A 22,530-nucleotide genomic window follows, 5' to 3' on the forward strand; every position below is an offset into this window, starting at 1 on the left:
ATTCAACAATGCAGAGCCAATAGCAGAAAATTCCTGTTTAGGAGCCACTGCTCTATATTATTCTATAGGGTGCAATACCATGTGTATAATATTCCCAGATTATCTAAGTGATTTTACAAGTCTACACAAGGGCAGACAGTCATTCTGGTAACCTGACCCAGAGTTGTTCAGGTCTTTATATGTTAAGAACAAGAATTTAAACATGGACAGGTAACTGACTGGCACCCTGTGCAATTCCTTCAGCACAGGTGTAATATGTGTATGTTCAGCTGCTCCACTCAACAACCTGGCCATAGCATTCAGCACCAGCTGCAAATTTTGGGTCAATCCCAAGGAAGCCCCACATAGAGTGAATTACAGTAGTCTAATTATGAGGTTACAAACACATGAATCACAGTGGCTAAAATATCCCTGTCCAGGAAAGGCTGTAGTTAGTGTATCAACCGAAGCTAATAATTCACTAATAAACAAAGAAACTAGCGATTTAAGAATGACCTATAGCCAACAGATATTTCTATCAAACTTTAAAAAACAGGGAAATCAGGCAGCTATAGTGAATGCACCAGGGGAGCAGGAGACCTGACCTCCTTTTGGAAGCTTGGAAGAATTTGGTAACGTGTACCTATGAGTATATGGTGAGTGGTGACAACACCTGCCATCTCCAAAGATGGAGAATTACATTTTTGTATGTTGGTTGTTCTTCTTACTCTGGTTCTTTCCTGTGTTACTAATGTTTCTACAAAGAATCTAACCTAGAAAATTATATTTCTCTCATTAATTATCCTAGAAATCTCTGTCAAATTTATTTTTATTAATTTTATTAATTTTTATTATTTTTTTTCGCCCAGTCTCTAATTTACCATTCTTGGGCAAGGTGATTGGTCGAGTGGTGGCCACACAGTTACAGACACACTTGGATGAAGCAGATTATTTGGATCCATTCCAGTCGGGCTTCAGGACTGGACATGGAACTGAAACAGCCTTGGTCGCCCTGGTGGATGATATGAGGAGGGCGTTGGATAGGGGAGAATGTACATTCCTCGTTCTCCTGGATCTCTCAGCGGCTTTCGATACCGTCGACCACGGTATCCTTTTGGACTGCCTGGGGGGAATGGGAATAGGGGGCACTGTCTTACGGTGGTTCCATTCCTATCTCTCAGACAGGCATCAATGGGTAGCATTGGGAGATGAGGTTTCAGACCCTTGGCCTCTCAATTGTGGAGTGCCACAGGGTTCTATCCTCTCTCCCATGCTATTTAACATCTATATAAAGCCGCTGAGGGCCATCATCAGGAGATTTGGGCTGGAGTGTCACCAATATGCGGATGACACCCAGCTCTATCTCTCATTTAAGTCCTCACCAGAGTTGGCTGTGGATACCATTTCCAAGTGCCTGAAGTCTGTAAGTGAATGGATGGGAGGAAATAGGCTGAAGCTGAACCCAGACAAGACCGAGGTGCTGCTCGTGGGAGACAAGAGAAGGTTAGGTGATATAGACCTGGTGTTTAATGGGTAAGATTGCCCCTGAAGGACCAGGTCCGCAGCCTCGGGGTCATTTTGGACTCCCAGCTGTCCATGGAGGCTCAGGTGGTGGCAGTGAGCTGGGCAGCTTGGTATCAATTACATCTAATACAGAGGCTGCATCCCTACCTTCCTGTCCATCTGCTCCCTCGAGTGGTACATGCCCTGGTCTCCTCTCGCTTAGACTACTGTAATGCACTCTACGTTGGGTTACCCTTCAAAACGGTCCAGAAAATACAGCTGGTACAGAATACGGCGGCATGTTTGATTAAGAACAGCCGTCGCCGTGATCATATCACTCCAGTGTTAGGAGATCTACACTGGCTACCAGTTGTTTACCAGGCCCAGTTCAAGGTGTTGGTGTTAACCTTTAAAGCCCTATACAGTTTCGGCCCAGTTTATCTGAAGGAACGCCTCCAGCATCACCAAATATGCCGCCTGACGAGATCACCCTCACAAGACCTTCTCTCGGTCTCACCAGTTAGAACAGCTAGGCTGGTGCGGACCAGAGAGAGGGCATTTTCGATTGTGACTCCCACCCTCTGGAATTCCTTGCCCTATGACCTTTGCCATGCCCCCTCCCTGACAAGTTTTTGTCAAGCCTTGAAGACCTGGCTGTTCAGGCAGGCCTACAAGATTTCAGGGGCGGATTAGTTTTACTTGTTATAAAAGTGGGTGGTTTTAGATTAATTATAGATTGGGCTTTTGACTTATATGTTGTATTTTACTCTTTTATGTACGTCGCCTAGAGTGGCCGTTAACTCGGCCAGATAGGCGACTCAAAAATAAAATTTTATTATTATTATTTGTATTGGTCAATGTCATATGATGGTGAAGACAGCCTTTGTGTTTCAAACTGGAGGTTATGTTCTATTTCTATTTTGGATACATTAACAGTTGAAACTGCAGTTTGATGTAAAATCAGACTGATTCCAATATGTTGCTACTTAAGCAATGACTCTAGCTGTTGGAAAAAACAACCTTGGCCTGCCCAAGATGCATGTTTTCAGCCTGCTATGCTTAAACTACTCCACTTAAGGTAAGGTGGGCATGGTCAATGAAAAACAGATCACACCCAGAATTTTGCTAGAATATATTTCATCTCCCACTGTTTTATCTTGTGCAGACTGAGACACTCCTCATGTCCATTGGAAACTATTCTGCAAAGTAGTCAGTGCCATTATTCCACAATTGTTTTGGAGTTTTTTTAGTGTTGCAAAGTGTTGTATACTTCACATAATCACAGAAACAGAAGTAAAAGAAAATGATTTACTATAAGAAACTTCACTAACATTGCAAAGTAAACATTACGCAGAAAGTGAATTGGACTGTGAAAGACCAAACCAAATTGTGTTTGCATTTTGACAAATTTGTAGGGCAGTACAATATCTCAGAGAGGTCGGGTCTCCTGCTCCCATGGTGCATTCACTATAGCTGCCCAATTTCCCTGCTTTTTAAAGTTTGATAGAAATATCTGTTGACTATAGGTATGTTCTTAAACCACAAAGTTTGTTTTGCCTATTAGTGAATTTCTCTGCTTTTTAATTCAGAAGGTAAGAAATGGGATCCTGTGCAAGTTTGCTAAGGATGGATTGATCATTTTCATGTTTATTGAGTTCAGTGGGATTTACTCCTGTGCAATCATGCTTAGGATAGGTAAAACTGACCATGGGGAGGATGAGGGGGAGGGGAGAGGAAGGAGAGGGAAGGGGGAAGGGGGAAGAAGGGGATTGGTAGGAGAGGGGAGATGTGAAGGAGAGGGAGGGAAGGGGCAAAAAGGAGGTGGTGGGAGGGAGGTGGAGGACAGGGTAAGTTTGATCATTGAGTTCCCATGCGATCATGCTTAAGATGGGTAAAACTGACCATGGGGGAGGGGAGGGTAGAAGGGAGGTGGAGCAGGTGTGGGGAAGGAGGGGATTGGAAGGGGATGGGGAAGGGGGAAAGAAGGACAAGAGGGAGGGGATAGGAGGGAGGAGGAGGGCAGGTTTGATCATTTGCATGCTTTTTGAGTTCAGTGGGATTTACTCCTGTGCAAACATGCTTTGGATAGATGAAACTGACCTGGGAGAGAGGAAGGGAGGGGAGGAGGAGGGCAGGAAGGGGAGGGAGAAAGGAGGAGAGGTAGAGATTGGGCGAGTGGGCACTGGGCAGAGGGGAAGTCCCTTTCATTTCCAAAAGAAAAAGATTGTGAACAGTAACATTGTTTTTCAGGGTTTCCCCCACCTTTTTATTCTATAGCAGGCACATGTAGTCTCCCACCCAAATTTAAACCAAAGCTGTCCCTGGCTACATCCATACCAGACCTTTATTTCACTTTAGACAGTCATAGTTTCCCCAAAGAATCCTGGGAAGTGTAGTTTGTGACTGGTGCTGAGAGTTGCTAGGAGATGCTCTGTTTCCCTCACAGATATTCAATCAGAGAGGCTGACTTTTAAACCACTCTGGCCACTGGAGCTCTCTCAGGGGAATAGGGGTCCCCTGTAAGGTTTTGTTTTGAAATGAACTTATGGGAAGCATCAGAATGGCATGGGGGGTATTTTCAATTTAACATTGCAGAATGGGAAAAATCCATGCTGGCTATAGTATACAGCCACTCTCGTTGCTATATAATGACCCTACAGTCACAGAGATAGATCTAGGCACTTCTCCAAAATATGTGCAAGTCCATTCAGATCTGGTGAACTCCCAACTGGGAAGCACTCACCCACAAAATCTCCATCTTACCAGAATTTAGTCTCAGTTTGTTGGTCCTCATCTAGCCCATCATTGTATCCAGGCACTGGTTTAAAACAGTCACACTACACTGGACTGCCTTCAAGTCAATCCCGACTTATGGTGACCCTATGAATAGGGCTTTCATGGTAAGCAGTATTCAGAGGGGGTTTACCATTGCCTTCCTCTGAGGCTGAGAGGCAGTGATTGGCCCAAGGTCACCCAGTGAGCTTCAAGGCTGTGTGGGGATTCGAACCCTGGTCTTCCAGGTCATAGTCCAGCACTCTAGCCACTACACCACAAATGAATGGGTAAAACAGTCACAGCATCTCCTTATTCAAAATGGGGAACTACTGCAACACAGTGCCACTAACTCCCATGGTTCAGGAGAGCATCGTGTTCAAAAGTATTGAAAGTCACTGAGAGATCAAGCAAGGTCACACTCCCCCAGTCCTGAAGGTCATCCATCCAGGGTGACCAAGGCCAATTCTGTCCCAAAGCCAGGACTGAGACTGAAATAAGTCAGATGCCTCTGTCTGTCTTTGTGTAGAAATGAGTCATTATGACTTTAACCATCTCTTTTTTTCCTGTTCCCTTTAATAAAATGAATTAGTATCACTACATCTTGGTCTCAATGTTTTTGAATGCACAGCAATGTTCTTCTCATCATCACTGAAGTATCTTTTTCTGCTGTCTTCAGTTGGTTTGGCATCATCATACTCAATGATGTGGACAGTGGTACAATGCTTTTTGACAAAATTGAATCATTTCGTTTTCAGAGGATTCTGAAAAATGAAGTGGGCAAAAGACTGGTTAATGTTCAAACTTAACAGAATGCTCGTATGGATGTGAGAATCGATATATCAAGAGTAGTGCACATACTTATTCTTCAATTGCTCTTTTGTTTTTATGTAACTTAAACTACACTAAGATAAATGTTCTCTTACTGATACAACTGCCAGTTCATTGTTTTCTCCTAAAACCAGGATTACACAGTCTTCTTGACTTCAACACTTCTCCAAATACAAACTTTTGTAATTTTTTGAATTCCGTTCAATATTTGTGTGTGTGTGTACATATACAAATGTTCAGGATATACCCACCCTGACGCATGCATTGCTGTACTTGGGAAATATTTTCTAAATCAGCACATAAACCCACTGACTGCGGTTTTTAAAGTTTAATTCATATACTAGGAACTACTAGTTTCGTTTCCTCAAAATCAGAAAACAATTCTGATCATTTTTATTGAATCACTTTTAGCAGTGAATTCCTAGCTAACAGGGTGCTCCATTCCAGTTAAATAGATAATGAGTAAAAAATTACATGCTCAGAAAATAGTGCAACAACAATTAATGACTTGTATGATATCATTAGTCAAAATAATCTGTCGTTAAAGTTTGAACTTTAATTTGTGCAAATCTCCACAGCCTTATCAAAATTGTTCTCTAAGAGAATAAACACATCTGGATTACTTGGATCATTATTGGCTAAGCCATTGTTGCAAATTGATCTCTCTCTGTGTGTGTCTTTCTCTCTCTCTCTCACACACACACCACAAATAAAACTTGCCATACCCAGCATTTCACAATACATTTTCAGATCCTGTTAAACGTTATCATTTTTATTTAAAGCAATTGTTTCTCTCTCTCTTTATGCCCTTTACTTAGAGCCATGTTTGGCATGCTCAAAAAAAGCTGCTGGAAGATCTCTGAAGGTCACAAGTTGCCCAACTGACTGGTAGAAACTAGGACATCCTTTGTGTATTAAATTATCTCAAAGAACTGGGCTGCCTCATCCACTGAAGTTGATAATTTATGGAATGGTTTCATAATCCAAGACTGTGATAGCAATCTCCTGAGAGACGGCAAAGGTCTTTGCTTTCATGTGTTGCTAAAGCCTTCAAACAACAGGGCTAATAAAGTGTAGCTTGCTCTCTGTTGACAGGGACTTTAAAGGGCAGGTGGATAAAGGTTTGAAGGGCCTGATGCTTGAAACAGCAAATGCCATAATTAGAGGAAGAGCCCCCAGGCAGATGTAGTAACTTTTAGAGTGTATTCTGTATAGCTCCTGCCAGGGAAAGAGGCACATGGAATTTAAAAAGAAATCCCACTTTTTCTACACCAAATTACTTGTCTAGACCTTGGCCAAAGTCTAGTACAATCTAGTGCTTTCCAGATGCTTTGAACTACTGCTCCTGTCATCTCTGAGCGTTGGCCATGCTGGCTGAAGTTGATGGGAATTACAGCCCAAAATATCTGGAAAGCATCAGATTGGGGAAGGCTGGTCTAATATAAGGCCATTTGTACTAGGCAGAACAACATGGCAGATTTTAAGGTACCACTGAAGGGCAGAAAATAGTCAATTGATCTTCTCTGATGGCTTCATTGTAACAAATTTAGAGCCCCTTTTAGCTGTTATTTGAACAACTGCAAGCATGGCAGATTACATTCTTAACTGTGGGAGGAGATTTCTCCATGAGTGCAAGTATACAGATGGGGGCTCTTTCATCTAATGAACTCATGAAGGTCAGGTACACACATAACCCCTCTTTCCCCTCCCAGATGTTAAATAATGTCCAAACAGGTCTTCAGCTGTAAGGTCTGAAAACAGTTGCACATTAACTTCAGTTTACATTTCCAGCTAATCATAAGGCACTCACTTTTTTTTGTTCCTCTTCTTCAAAAGGTTGCTTTACTTTTAAATGTGCTTACCCAGGGTTTTTTTTGTAGCACTTTCTAAAATGTCATCATCCTTATCATCAGCATCAGGTCCAGCCTTTGGTTTCTTTTCTGCCCTTTGCTTCACAAGCACACTCTTTGATGAATCTAAAATTAAAGCAGGAGGCACAACATCGGGGGGGGGGGTTTGACAGTTCATGATGGGCCCCATCATCACCAGCCTTGGGATAGCCTATTGGTATAGGTTAAAATCCAGCTTAAAACGCAGCAAGGTCTGTGCACACAGTTAGGAATGTTGACTTCCCATTTTTCAAGAAGCAGCTTCCTGCACTACTTGGTAAACTACTTTTGAAACTTAGGAGGGGCTTTCAAAAGCAGCATGTGATACAATGGCTGTTCATAGAGAGCACCACTGGACACACCCTTTACACTACACCAATCTATGGAAGGCACCACAGATGCAATATGCTTCTGAAAACTAGTTGCCGGGAGCTGCAGGAGAACAGAGTGCTCTTGCACTCAGGATCTGCTTGCAGACTTCCCATGGGCATCTAGCTGGCCACTGTGAGAACAGGATGCTGGACTAGATGGGCCACTGGCCTGATCCAGTAGGCTGTTCTTATGTTCTTATGGACTGAATCAGACATTTTTGTGGCTACATATTTTGGCTCTGTTTGCCCTCTGTTTGGATCACCATGCAGCTCAGAAATCAAATGCTACATGACAGTACACACAGCACAGCTGACAGGCCCACAAGGCTAGAGTAAAAAGTGTATTTTATAGTATAATTTTGCAATTGCAGCCAGACACTCCAGAGCAAGGCACATTGTATTAATTCACAGCCAGGCATTTGGGCTTTGGCCTCTTGTGAATTACTACCACCACCACCACCACTTTTCCATTCCTATTGTGGAGGAAATAAGACTTGACTGCTTGTTTATTTATTAATAAACAGCTCAGCAGATATTCTGTACAAGTCTGTGGAGGCTTAAGAAGTGATGGGCGGCTGTGTTTTGTTCACCAGGAGCTACATCAGACTGATTTCAACTGGTCCAGAGCCATCACCAGTGGAAGTTAATGTAGGGTTATGGGGTCCATCAACAACACGTGAGGAAATGAGTTAAATATTGTGCACATAGCCATGCAGGAGGTAGCAAATGCCCCAGATTGTCCAATATGAGTAAGGTGTGATGACACTAGGGATGTGTGAGAATTTCGATTCAGTTCGCATTTCAAGCAGAATTTATCAAATTCGCACTTTCTGAAACAACATGAGAAACAAAACATAGCCATCCTTCAAAATTTGCATTTATTAGAATTTTGGGATGCAGTTTACCAACTAAACAATATTTACAAAAATGTATATATTAGGGGAAAGTGTGCATAAAAATGAATGTATGAGTGAAAATAGCATGAAAAAGACATGATATGATGAGAAATGGCTTGCAAAAATTTGTACCTTTGACAAAACTGCATACAAAAATGTTTATTTGGAGAAATTTGCACTAAAATGGTGGGAAATCTTCATGACGATTTTTTTAAAAAAAATGCAGATTGCTGCAGAAATGTAAAGAGCTGAATTTAACATTGGAAAAGTGAGAAACTGAGAGAACCAAAATTGACAGATCTTTTCATCCCATCTCTTGCTGGAATTGGTTAAGGCCACATGCTGAATATTGTCCAAAAGTTTAAAGATGTAGGTGTTTGTTGCTGACCTATACAGCCCAGGGAAGACGTCGACAGAAGGCTTGCATGCTCTTTTGTGAAAGAAGCATATGGCCAGCATAACAGTAACAAACATGCCAACACTTTCTATGTGCCTCCAACACCCAGTGCACTGCAGGCACTTAGAAATTGTTGGCATGTTGGTACTGTTAGAAAGTCTGCCCATCTATTAGTTCACCCCCAATGCCCCCTCTGTATTTTGGATGGGGGATTTTGTCAACCACAACAGAAGAGTACACATCTTGCAAGCTGCCATGAGGTATCCCTCTAGCACTTTACATGATACTGAATTTTATCAGATGTTCATGCACCAAAGGCTGTAGCTGTGCATGTGGGTGCAGTAAAGTCCAATGTAGAAGAACATTCTGCACTTGCCAATGCAACAATGGAATAATACAGGATGATCTGGACAACAGCAATGAAGTTATTTGTGCTGATATTTAAAATTAATAATGGAAATAACTGTTGTAATTTAATTCTTAAATTCAGTAATAAAAATAACTTCTAATGCTTAAAAATATTATCTACAATTTTAAATGCATTAATAAATGCTGTTTTTAATTGGAATTCTGCATTTTTATTTGAAAGTAGGTAACACTTTTAACCCTCCTGGAAAAGTGTGCCCCCAACAGTCCACTACTGATCAATGTCCTCAAAATTCTTAAATAATTTTAAGATGCTTATAATCTAAATGAGATGAGTCTCGTGTTGTTGAATAAAATGAATAAAAGAAATATATATATATATACTGAGAAATTTAGAATTGATATTGTGAAATTTTCCCAAGGTTAAGAGTGTGGCACTCTTCAGTTTTGGATTCAGCACTTCAAAATCATTTTTAAAAACCCAGTGAAAAAAACTATGTAGGATGAGAAGCAAGGTTCAGCCAGAAATGGCTCTTCTCCCCTGTACAAAAGACCCTGATTCCCCTCACAAAGCTACAATTCCCAGAATTCCCTAGGAAGAGGGGTTGACTGTTAAATGACTCTGGAATGCCCAGGTTCCTTCGCATCTCAGCTTTACGTATCTGCTTTTCCATGTGTAGATAATAAGAGAGGTTGACCTTCTCGGGCTATTATAAGGATCACTGAGAAAAAGTATATGATGCACTTTAAATGTTTGAAAAGTGCACTATAAATGTTAAGCACTGCATGTTTGTAAATAAAAAGTGTAAATTGAAGACATGTTTATAGTGTTAATACAATAACATGCTTGGTTTTTATTATTATCCAGGCTAAGCATTGGTGGTTAAAAAAAATGGAGTCTGCAAATTAAATATAATAAAAGTAAATAACACTGAATATTCACGTTGCAGTATGAAAATGGCTTTAATTCAAGGCTGCTGGTGAATGCTCAGATGTGTTCATCTTGTGGCAGATGCATGCATATGAACAAAAATGGAGGGCCATGTTTTCTGTGTTTTTTAACTGATTCACAGGTTCTAGTTGAAATCATGCAAAATATCTTTGAACAGCAAGCATTTCTCAGAACTGAGTATCGTGTGTGTGTGTGTGTGTGTGTGTATCACTGTAGTTGACAAGATCAACTGACCTTTAATCATCCTCTCTTCTGCAAATGTAGCTGTCCCAGCCATGTCCTCTTTGTTTTCGGGTTGCTCTAAATCACTTTGACAACTGAACTGTAATCCCAAAACAGCAGCAGCTTTATTTGAGAGCCGCATCTTGGTGGCATCTACACAGAGATCCTGAAATTACATCAGACAGCAGGACTGATTTTTGTGTAAAGTGTTAGTCAAAACATGATACTGCTCAAAAATGAAATGAGGAAGAACAATGGCTGCATTTTAGGTTGTTTACTGCAGGCTTGATAGAGGGATCTTCTCTTTGTCAGAGGAAAGTATATATCATATATTATGTTATTATTAAATTTATTACCTGCCCCTCACCAGTAGGTCCCAGGACAGGCCACAACAATATAAAATACATTGTTAAAACCTTCTATAACACACATACTTTTGAGATGCATCACTTGTTTATGATTAGAAGCTCAAAGAAGTCATAATATCTTATATACTGCTTATTCACTCAGTGTGGAGCTTCCTTTTGGAGCTCTTTGCAATTCCTTTTTGTTTTAACAATCCTGAACAAATTTGTATCACCTGCAAGCTTGGTCACCTCACTGCTTACACCTAATTATTACTTATTATTTATTATTATTTATGAACAAGTTAAAAAAGCACAGGTCCCAATACCGATACTTGGGAGACTCCACTTTCTACAGCCCTCCATTGGAAGAACTGTCCATTTATTCCTACTCTCTGTTTTCGTTTACTAGCCTGTTCCTGATCCACACAAGGACCTCTCCTCTTATCCATGACTTCTAAACTTACTCAGGAGTCTTTGTTGAGGTACCTTATTGAAAGCTTTTTGAAAGTCCAAGTACACTATGTCCACTGGATCACTTCTATCAATATGCTTGTTGACACTCTCAAAGTATTCTAATAAGTTAGTGAGACAGGACTTCCTCAGCTCCTGACAGCTCTCTCCCTCAATCAGTTTAAAAGCTGCTCTGCCACCATTTTGATTTTAAGTGCCAGCAATCTGGTTCCATCCTGGTTCAAATGGAGCCTGTACCTTCTGTAGAGATCTGGCTTGTCCCAAAATGTTCTCCAATGTCTAACAAATCAAAATCCATCCTCCCGACACCAGCGTCTCATCCACACATTGAGACTACAAAGCTGAGCCTTGTTAGCTGGCCCTACATGTGGAACCGGTGACATTTCAGAGCAAATAATGTTGGAGGTCCTGGCTTCCAGCACCCTACAAAGCAACCTACATTTTGTTTCAGGGACCTCACAACTGCATTCCCCATGTCATTGGTGCCAATGTACACCACGATCACTGACTCCTCCCCAGCCAGGGTCGCCAGGGTTGCCAGGTCAGAAGCATTCTAAACCCTGAGATTTCAGGGGCGGGCCCTTTTAATGTCATGGGGCAGGTCCTAGTGATGTCATGGGGCGAGCCCTAGTGATGTCATTAAGCATGATAAATTAAGCATCAACAACAGGTGCTTGGAGCATACCACTCAAACAAAAAAATTATCTAATTGGAAATTAAGATAGAAATCTTAGCTAAATGAGGATGTTCCCAGGTCTAGCTGAAGCGATGGGATTATTCCTTCTCACCTGTTTAGGGAGCCAGGGTAGGGAACATTTAATCTAGCCTACTTGCATCTGGCAAGAAGGGTTTGAGTGCCCTGTTTTAACTCGTTGTTGGTTTTATTATTCTGAATGTTTTTAAATATCTGTCTTGAACTATTTTTGCCAATAATTTTATTGTTTAATTCTTTCTGTGAACCGCTTTGATGTGTTTTTTTTCAATGAAGCAGTATATAAATGTTGTAAGTAAAATACATAAATAAACTGCAGACTCACTGTGATCCTTGGGTCACTTTCCCCTTTTAGGAACAAAGGAATCTGCCTTATACAGACTCAGGCCATTTGGTACTATCTAGCCCAGTACTGATAACATGGAGTAGCATTGGCTCTCCAGGATTCCAGGCAATAGTCTCTTTCAGAGATTGAATTTTGGACCTTTGCATGCAAAGCATGTGCCCTACCACTGAGCTAGAGTCCTGTTTTTAAAAAAATCTTTTAAAATTGTTCTTTTCAGTTCACTAATGAATGCACAGCATATTAGGGCAGATCTATGCCATGCATTTAAAGCACATTCAACATACGTTTGAAGCACATGAATCCCACCACATAATCATGGGAACTGTAGTTTGTTAAGGGTGGTGGAAACTATAACTGTGAGGGTAAAACTACACTTTCTAGGTTTCATGCACTTTAAATGTGAGTTGGATGTGCTTTAAATGTATTATGTGGATCTGCATTACTTCATAAAGTTTGCCTGCTTATAAATCATTTTAATTAAATTTTCAAATGGAAATAAGCTACAAAGTTTACTGGGTGACCATGGGCTACACATGATCTCTCAGCCTAATCTGCCCCTCAGGATTTATATAAGCATAATACTTATATAAATACAAACTGTTTTACAGTGCAATCTTATGCATGTTTACTCAGAAGCAAGTCCCAATGTATTCAATGGGGCTTACTTAAACAGCGAAGAGTGCACAGGACTGCAATTCAGTTATAAGGAATTTCAATCACCCAACCCAAAAGTCAAAATCTTGCCACTTTAAGCTGTTTTGCAACTGTCTTATTCTAGTTTTATGGTTATTGGATTTTAAATGGCTTTATTTCTCGTTGTGAGCTGCCTTGGTTTCCAACCCTATCTCACAGGGTTGTTGGAAATATTCTACATATACACACACTGGAGATATAAAGAAAACCAACATCCCTTATAATAGTTTATTGTCAAAATCAGTTGGTCATTGCAGAACATTTTTTTAAAACCAGTATTAGTTTCCTACCAAATAAAAGCAAAGACACCTATGTAAGTCCTGCTTAACTGCTTTTTAAAAAAAAGGATTGGAGGGGGAGAGAGAGATTTACAACACAATTCTTTGCTATGTTTACTCAAAAGTCCCACTGATTTACAGCACAATCCTTACCATGTCTACTGAAAAATAAGCCCTACGGAATTCAATGGAGCTTACTCCCAGGTATGTGGAATTAGCATTGCAGTTTTACTCCCAGAAAAGTGTATATAGGATTAAAGCTTCATATTAGCAAGGTTTTCAAAATAGGCTATGAATTAGACAAATAAATTGCCCTCTTCAACAGTCCAGTAAAATTTAAACTTGTTTTACTCCTTATAATTAGAAAAGTATAATTCGTAGTAATGATATCACAAGCTGCAGCATGTACACTTTTTAAAATTTATGTTCAAAAAAATTATTTGAAAGATAAAATGTGTAATATGCTATTTTTGCAAGTAGTTAAAAAAACTTGCATGTACACTTATTATAAACATAATTGAAATTGTTTACTGTGCATGCCTACCAAGATCCTGCTGTGATCTACTGTTCTAGTGCAATCCTATGCATGTTTACTCAGAAGCAAGTTCCAATGTATTCAGATCTCCTGTACAGAGAAAGTACTCTTTATGCTGCTGAAAGCTATACATTTCCTAAAATCCTGATATGCAAAGAAGCAGAAAAAAGAAACTGTTTTCAGAACTTGGAACAGGGCTTAGCTATTGCCGGGGGGTGTCAACAAATCCCTTGCCAATCACAACCCTGAGTTCATTTATTGGCTAAAAACCTGAAGGGCTGGGATTAGAGCAGCCGGTACTAACAGAAGTTGCCAGGGGCGGCTGACATTTTGGTGTATATCTTTTGAACCAGACCACCTAAAACTTTTTTTAAAAATGAAAGCTAAGAGTCTGGAGATAGGGGTGACTCACCTGGGGACCTGGAATGGACTCCCAAAAACTGGAGTCTCCGGGTGAAAACCGGGAACCTGGCAACCCGATAGCATTATCTATCAAGCTATCTAGACAACGGGTGACACCTTTAACCTTCATGCTAGGTAGGCAAATCACCCTGTGGTCTACACGCCCATCACACACCCTACTATTTATGTTCCTAAGGATCAAATCACCCACTACTAGGATCCCTCCACTCTCCAGAGAAGTAATCTTGGCATGTGTTGGTATCTGCTTGTCTCCTAAGGAATGGGTCCCTTCTAAGGAATCATTTCTCTCTTCCTCAGATAGATGCTTTCCTTCTCCAAGGCCCTCAGTGTTCATGATAGGAGGAGAGCTATGATTCTGAGAGTGAGACACAGCTTTAATGTCCCTGAAGGCCTCATCCACAAACCTCTTTGCCTCTCTCAACTCAGCTACCTTGGCCTGAAGGAAATGAACTTGTTACGGGAAAGCTAGGAACTCACTGCACAAAGGGCACACCCATGCATTCTGATCAACAGGCAGCTAGTCATACGTGTTACAGACAGTGCAAAACACTGGAAAGCTCACACACCCCTGCTGGCTTCCTACCTGCATTTTTTTGGTAGTTTATTGAGTCAATTTATTGAAAACTTAGGTTTTGTTTAGATCAAGGAACAGACAGGCAGAGTGGGTGCTCTGGCCTCCTCACCTCACTGCTGAACTCACTGTGCTGCTTGACTCACCTTGATGCTTTGCCAGCTGTGGGCTCCCTCTAGCTTGTGGAGCCTGCAAATGTGCTGTCTTGTTCCCTAATCATTTACACTCTTGCAATGCACCAACAAGCTTCTCCTAAACAATTTCTGCATCTTGATCAAACATTTGGGAATCATTGCTCTATATTACTGAGAATACAAGTTAAACCTTCATTCTATTCTATTCTTTAGATTTTTTAAAACTGCCTTTCTTCCTTAGCAATCAACACAGCATGAGGCACATTTCTTATTTAGAATTGTCCTCAAATAGCTTGCAAATAAAGCTTTATTTTAATAAAGATACCTACAGGGAAATTTCCCAGCTCTGAAAAATGTGTATAAATACTGTGATAATGTTATCAATCAAGCCAATCCTTTTTATTTCCCAAAGGCATTTTGCAAATAAAATAACATCTAAACAGCTTCAATATTTAAGAGTAAGTTATGTTTAAAAAATTAGATTTTCAGTTCAACTTAAATTGAATTCAGATGTTATCCTAGAATATCTAATAGCATGGCAACAATATGCATGTTTGGGAGATTACAATGGGTTGTATTCAAAGTAGCACTAAGTGGAACATTTTGTCAGCACAAGAATTTTTCCTTACACAACAGAACATTATCTCTGTCTTCTCCCCACACACATTCCCTAAGTCTGTTCTTGGGGTTTCCCCAACCCTACAGAGCAGATTTGGGGACAGCACAGCAGTGTGTGTGGGGAAGGAGAGGAGGGAAATCCTCTGGCACTGGTTGAAGTCATTCTGCTGGCACAAGAATGTTGTATACATTTTGTATAATGTATCTTGGGCAATACCCAACTAAGTTATACTCAGTGGAACTTAAGTCCATTTATTTCAGTTGGTACGCTCTGGCTAACATTGGAGCTCATGCCTTAAAAATACTAAAAGTCAGGGCAGCCACATAATTAATGGACTTGCACATGCCCAACATGACCCACAAAGTCCAAAGCTGAGCTCACTGTTCAGCTCTTTAGGGCCAATTCAGGTATGGGCTGCACACAGAATATGTGTTTATGGGAAAATACATACAATGTATGACTTGGTGATACAGATCTCTTTGGCTGACTGGTTCACAAAATCCAAACTTATATGGATCTATTGGGTTATCAAGCCATGTGTTATTAGTCCATTCAGTCATCCTTTTCCTGAGCCATGTGTGCACCTTAATGCACTTATAAGATTTCCTTCATGAGCAGGCCACTGAGTCCACTTGAACTGAAGGAGCAGATCTGTTTATTTTACCCAACAAATGTGAACACAGAGTTGTTTCCCCATTGAAATTGAACCTTTGCATGCATATCAAAGCCACTATGTTTACAGAACCAGAGCCCCAGCACTTTATGAACTTCCTGGGTTATTCGGTGAAGGAAAATATTAAATGCATGGACAGTAATACCTTGTTGTACATAGAGAGTACTCTTTTGGTCATAGAATGAAACTGAAAGAAGCATGAAACTCCTCCACACACATTAAAGCAGCAGTACTGCATAATTGGGCATGCAGAACAACATCTACAACATTTTTTGAAAGTAAAATCCTTCTGAGCCTTTAGGAAAGTGCCTGAATTTCAAGATTTGCAATTTGTGGTCATTTATCTGACAAAGCTGCAGTGCAATAAAGAATGTCAAGATGAAATCAAGCTAAATGATTGTGCCAAATCAGTTTCACCTCAACAGTTGTATCCTTTTTAAACCCCTTTAGAAAATCTGCAGAAGAAAACACACAACTAAATGCACACACAATGAAATCTGCAAAAGACAACGCACAACACTATAAAAATAATGTTACCTTTGACCATATGTACCTCAGGAAGTCAGAGATGATACATTAAATAAAACAGTCCACTTGGTTGGAAACTAAGACATGGATCAGAAGCTGGAGAAAGATAGCAGGTAGTAAGATCAGAAGTTGCATCTTTCTGCAGAAGTTTGTTCTGAAACAGACAGACAGCTAGAAATCAGGGCTGTGGAGTCAGTACGCCAAACCTTCGACTCTGACTCCGACTCCTCTACTTTTCTACTGTCCGACTCCGACTCCACCCAAAATTGCTTCCGACTCCGACACAACAACTCCAGCTCCAACTCCACAGCCCTGGAAAGCGCTGTAAATGTCTTTTTAAATTGGAAGCTCTTGTAGGAGCATTTTTATCGCTGCCTGAATATGCACTCAGGGCCGGCTCCAGGAATGCGGGGGCCCTTGGGCATTAGCCTGCCACGGGCCCCTCTGTTTCCCTTCTGCGATCCCGCAGATCGTAAGATGAGCTTCCGAACCGCCCACCATCCCCCACCATCCCCAGCACTTCACCTACCTTTTTCTGCTGTTCGCGCAGGGTTGCCATCAATAAAGATGGCGGCCGAGGTTTCTGTAAGGGACTGAAGCCTTTGGCGCCATCTTGGTTGATGGCATGCAGCGCGCGCATTGCTGCCATCAACCAAGATAGAGGCAGAGGCTTCAGTCCCTTATGGAAACCTTGGCCGCCATCTTTATTGATGGCAACCCTGCACGAACAGCAGAGAAAGGTAGGTGAAGCGCAGGGGATGGCGGGCAGCTCGGAAGCTCATCCTGAGATCCATGGGATCACAGGATCACGGAAGGGGAGTGGAGGGCCCCTCAGGGGGCCCCCAGGGGCTCCTAGAGCTGCGGGGCCCTTGGGCCAGTACCCAACCTGGCCACCCTTTGGAACCGGCCCTGTATGCGCTGATCTTGGCGTCACAGCATTTGTCTTCATCTGGGTCCTGTGTCATACACTGACACGCAAAATGTTTTCCATCCTGAGTTATGGTGAAATGCTCAAATACAGCTGACTTCATGGGAAGCGTCTTTGTCATTGTGAATTTATATTTTTTTTAAATTGTCAATCAAAACTTATTTTGAAGTCACAGTCGGTACATTTCTTCCAACTCCGACTCCACACAAAATTGCTTCCGACCACGACTCCGACTCAACAGCCCTGCTAGAAATATAAAATATAAACCAGGGATGGGGAATCTCAGGCATGGGGGCCAAATGCAGCCCTGTAAGCCTCTCTAATAGGCCCTTGGGTCTTTCCCCAGGTACACATCTTCCTGAGCCACACCCCTTGCCAGCCCTGCTTTACACCTTCCTTAAGTGTTTTTTTTAAGTGTTTGTGCCTAGCTGAAATGTGTTATTGAACCCTGATAATGCTTCCTGCTTGCCTGGAAGACACGTGATATTTGAGTGTGAAGAAATTAGCCTACTATATAAAGGTAAAATTCACATAGGAACATAGGAAGCTGCCTTATACTGAGTCAGACCATGAGTCCATCTAGTTCAGTATTGTCTACACCAGAGGTTCCCAAACTGTGGTCTGTAGACCACCAGTGGTCCACAAGCTTTATTCAGGCATTAAGTGAAGCCAGTGAAGGACAGGCCACAGTACATTTTGCTATGGCTTAAAATACTTGCCACAGGATAATGTATTTTTGCCTTTGCAAGCAACCTCTTTTTTCTATCTAGCCACTAAAAGGTACAAATTTCATTTGGGAAATGTTTGTTCTTTTCAGGAGTATGAATGATAACTATAGTACACTTTTTCATCCTAGATCCTTACTGAATATTAAAAGCACTTGCTTTTGCTTGTAAATATTTATAGAATATAAACATACACCATCTTTCCTACATTTTGCTTATGGGAAAATTCAAGACATTGCTTACTCCCAAGCAAGGTGTTATTAAAAACAAATAATAATAAATCCCATATTCCCACAGAGATCCCAGACTTCCTCTCTTTTTTTAATGCTGGGCCATCCACTCTATTTTTGTTCTTTATTTTTCTTAAGGATGTCCATTGGGTACAACTACTTATATCCCCAGTCAATCACTGCTCTCTGCAAGTGAGGGCCTCCTGCAGATACCATCTTATCAGGAGGTCCGTTCTACACAACATAGGAAGAGGACCTCTAGGGTTGTGGCACCGACACTTGGAAACCCCTCCCCTTAAATATTAGAGCGCCTATTGAAGACCTTCCTCTTTCAAAAAGCCTTTTAAGTCAAGGCCTTATCCCAGTCTATGTCTGTGATGGAATTGCTTTTTATGTTGTTTTTAAGATGTTTTGTTTTAATAAGTTTTTAAAGGTGTTTTGTTTTAATATGTTTTAAAGTATTTTTTAAAAATATGTTTTAAAGTGCTTTTAGTGTTTTGTTTGCTGCCCTGGGTACCTTCTGGGAGGAAGGGCAGGATATAAATTTAAATTTAAACAACAACAACAACAATAATAGCTACTAACATTACATCAGTAACATAAAACCAAGCTAGCAATCTCCTGGATTTATCCTATAACATTAACAATAAAATTAAAGCTCTTCTGAAAGAAATCATACTATATATTATTGAAGACTTCTTCATATTTCTCAGGCTCCAGAGCTGACACATTTCTTCATACAATTAATTGTTGTAGTTATACATATTAAGTTGTACAAATAGCCTGGGAGCTCCTGCTTATGAAGATGGAGAGCCCCAACTATTGTTTACATTATATTGCAAAGAGCAGAGTCAATAGCTGCACTGGGATATAATGCTAAATCATGGTACAGTGTTTCAAGAACAAGCCTAACCTCCCTCTGCCCACAGCTCATATGCTCCTACTGTCCATCGCCTTCACTGATGAAACTGCAACGAGTGGATCAGAAGCTTTAATTTATGTTTTATATTAAGCACAATTCAGCATGCTGACTGAACCCTAAAGTATGGTTACTCTTAACTAGGGTTAGTGAAAGGAAGCCAACTTCATAAACTATTATTTGAGGTTGGATTGCTTGAATTAACCCAGTTTGTCTGGGTTCAAATGACATGGCAACCTGTGGTTAATCAAAACAGAAGAAAAGGTTTCTGTACTCTCCTCATGGCCATGCCAGAGAAGGAGCTTGTGAGCCTGTGGAGAGACTCAAGGGGTATTCACATCTAACATTCAACGAATATACAGTCTGTGCACCCGAGTACACAAATGGTTGAGTGGTACCCTTGTAGTTATTCACGAGCTGTACAAATCAACAAATGTACACGCTTTCACATAAACACTTGTACATGTGAAGAGACAGCTTCTGCCTGAGTTCCGTGTAATGTGTGCATAAGCCTGTTGTGCCACAACCAAGGCTGGTGGAAAGGGTACAGTAATAATGCAGGAAGTTTAAGTTTACTGCAACAATAATTTCTTCATCCCTTTCTACCAATTGGTCTGACAATTAATCCAGTGCAAATATATTCACACTCTGGAACTCACATTTACTGTCTGATGGATCTGGCAGTAAATTAGTACATATTCATCACAAAATCTAGCTGTAAACATTAACAATAGCAATTAGATGTATATTGATTGGCTTTTAATTAAAAAGTTCAGATAATTCCAGAATTCTAAATGGATCTATTAGAATTAAAACATATGAATGTTTGCTGTATATAGCACTTTATACTTAGTGGAAATACGCGGATGAGCAGGCTTAAAGGATGATGGGGGGGGCATAACAGAATCATAGAATCATAGAGTTGGAAGGGGCCTTGTAGGCTATCGAGTCCAACCCCCTGCTCACAGCAGGAAATCCACAGCTAGAGCATCTCCCGCAGATAGCTGTCCAGCCTCTGCTTGAAGACATCCAGCGAAGGGGATCCCACCACCTCCCTAGGCAGTCGGTTCCATTGCCGAACTGCCCTTACTGTCAAGAAGTTCCTTCTAATGTCCAATCTGAACCTACGCTGCTGCAACTTAAAACCATTAGACCTAGTCCTACCCTCTGGGGCAGCAGAGAACAAATCTGTACCCTCCTCTATGTGACAGCCCTTCAGGTACTTAAAGAGTGCAATCATGTCGCCCCTCAGCCTTCTCTTCACCAGACTGAACATGCCAAGTTCCTTCAACCTTTCCGCATAAGACTTGTTCTCCATACCGGCTATCATCCTCGTCGCCCTCTTCTGAACCCGCTCTAACTTGTCTATATCTTTCTTAAAATGAGGCGCCCAGAACTGAACGCAGTATTCCAGATGAGGCCTGACCAATGCAGAATATAGTGGGACTATTACTTCCCTAAACTTGGAAACTATAGCTCTGTTTATGCAGCCCAAAACCGCATTTGCCTTTTTTGCTGCAGCATCACACTGCTGGGTCATGTTCAACTTACGATCCACTACAATTCCAAGGTCCTTCTCACACGCACTACTGCTAAGCCGGGTATTTCCCATCCTGTACCCGTGCATTTTGTTTTTGTGGCCTAAATGCAGAATCCTGCATTTGTCTTTATTGAATGTCATTTTATTAATTTCAGCCCAATTTTCTAGTCTATCCAGGTCCCTTTGGATTTTATTCCTGTCTTCCATTGTGTTAGCTATCCCTCCCAGTTTCGTATCATCCGCAAACTTCATAAGGCTTCCCTCCACCCCATCATCTAAGTCATTGATAAAAATGTTGAAGAGTATCGGCCCCAGGACAGAACCCTGTGGCACTCCACTCGAGACCTCCTTCCAGTCCGAAGCAGAGCCACCGACGACCACTCTTTGAGTACGGTTTTCCAACCAGTTGTGAATCCACCTGACAGTATTTCCATGTAGTCCACATTTGACGAGTTTGCTAATCAAAAGGTTGTGGGGGACTTTGTCAAACGCCTTGCTGAAATCTAGATAGATGACATCTACAGCATTTCCACCATCTACTAAGCTAGTGACCCAATCAAAAAAAGAGATGAGATTAGTTTGACAGGATTTTTTCTTGACAAACCCATGCTGGCTCCTTCTAATCACAGCATTGTCATCTAGATAGTTGCCAATGGACTCTTTTATTATCCGTTCTAATATCTTTCCCGGTATTGAAGTCAGACTGACTGGCCTGTAATTCCCCGGATCTTCTTTTTTACCCTTTTTAAAGAGCGGGACGACACTTGCCATCTCCAATCCTCCAGCACCTCTCCCGTTCTCCAGGATTTCTCAAAGATGATGGCAAGAGGTTCCGAGAGTACATCCGCTAGTTCCTTCAATACTCTGGGATGCAGTTCATCAGGCCCTGGAGATTTGAACTCATTTAGGTTAACTAGGTATCTCCTGACTATCTCCTTATCAATCTCGAACTGCAGTCCCGACCCCTTACTGAGATTGCTACCGATGCAAGGTTGCACACTGTTCCCTTTTTGGGAGAAAAAGGAGGCAAAATAGGTGTTGAGCAGTTCTGCTTTTTCCTCGTTATCTGTCAACATTTTGCCATCTTCATTGAGCAGCAGTCCCACCGTTTTCTTGGTCTTTCTCTTGCTTCGAACATATCTGAAAAACCCCTTTTTGTTGTTCCTCGCTTCCCTCACCAGCCTCAGCTCATTCTCTCAACTACAACATATTGTCCTAAATGTATAACCAAGGAAAAATATGGCAATCTTTTTACCTCTCTCTCTCTCTCTCTCTCTCTCTCTCTCTCTCTCTCTCTCTCTCTCTCTCTCTCTCTCTCACTCACTCACTCACTCACTCACTCACTCACTCACTCACTCACTCACTCACACACACACACACACACACACACACACACACACACACACACACACACACACACACACAGAGCAAAGGAAGTAGAGGCAGAAAACTTTGATGAAGTTGCACATTCCTAAACAGAATGCTATGTTGTTATATGGTTGCAAACTACCCTAGTGAAAAAATGGCCCATTTATTGGAGTAATCAGTGCTGGACATTGCACTACAACATTTGGAGTACATTTATTATACTTACCCATGCTCAGGGCCAGTTCCAAAGGGCGGTCAGGTTGGGCACTGGCTCGAGGGCCCCACAACTACAGGAGCCCCTGGGGGGCCCTG

General features: G+C 41.3%; 1 protein-coding gene across 1 annotated transcript in view; it reads right to left on the minus strand.

The window, feature by feature from the left end:
- Window positions 1–2,803: 2,803 nt before the first annotated feature.
- The window catches only part of THEMIS (thymocyte selection associated), an 86,579-nt gene continuing 66,852 nt past the window's right edge, over window positions 2,804–22,530 (minus strand). The window contains exons 5-7 of the mRNA XM_061623799.1: window positions 10,191–10,344; window positions 6,948–7,061; window positions 2,804–5,018 (exon numbers count right to left, since the gene is read on the minus strand). Coding sequence (XP_061479783.1) covers window positions 4,954–5,018; window positions 6,948–7,061; window positions 10,191–10,344 — 333 coding nt within the window. The 3' untranslated portion in view covers window positions 2,804–4,953. The remainder of the gene's footprint in view (window positions 5,019–6,947; window positions 7,062–10,190; window positions 10,345–22,530) is intronic.

The sequence above is a fragment of the Rhineura floridana genome, chromosome 4 (genome assembly GCF_030035675.1).
Source record: "Rhineura floridana isolate rRhiFlo1 chromosome 4, rRhiFlo1.hap2, whole genome shotgun sequence".
In the NCBI taxonomy this organism is placed as follows: Eukaryota; Metazoa; Chordata; class Lepidosauria; order Squamata; family Rhineuridae; genus Rhineura; species Rhineura floridana.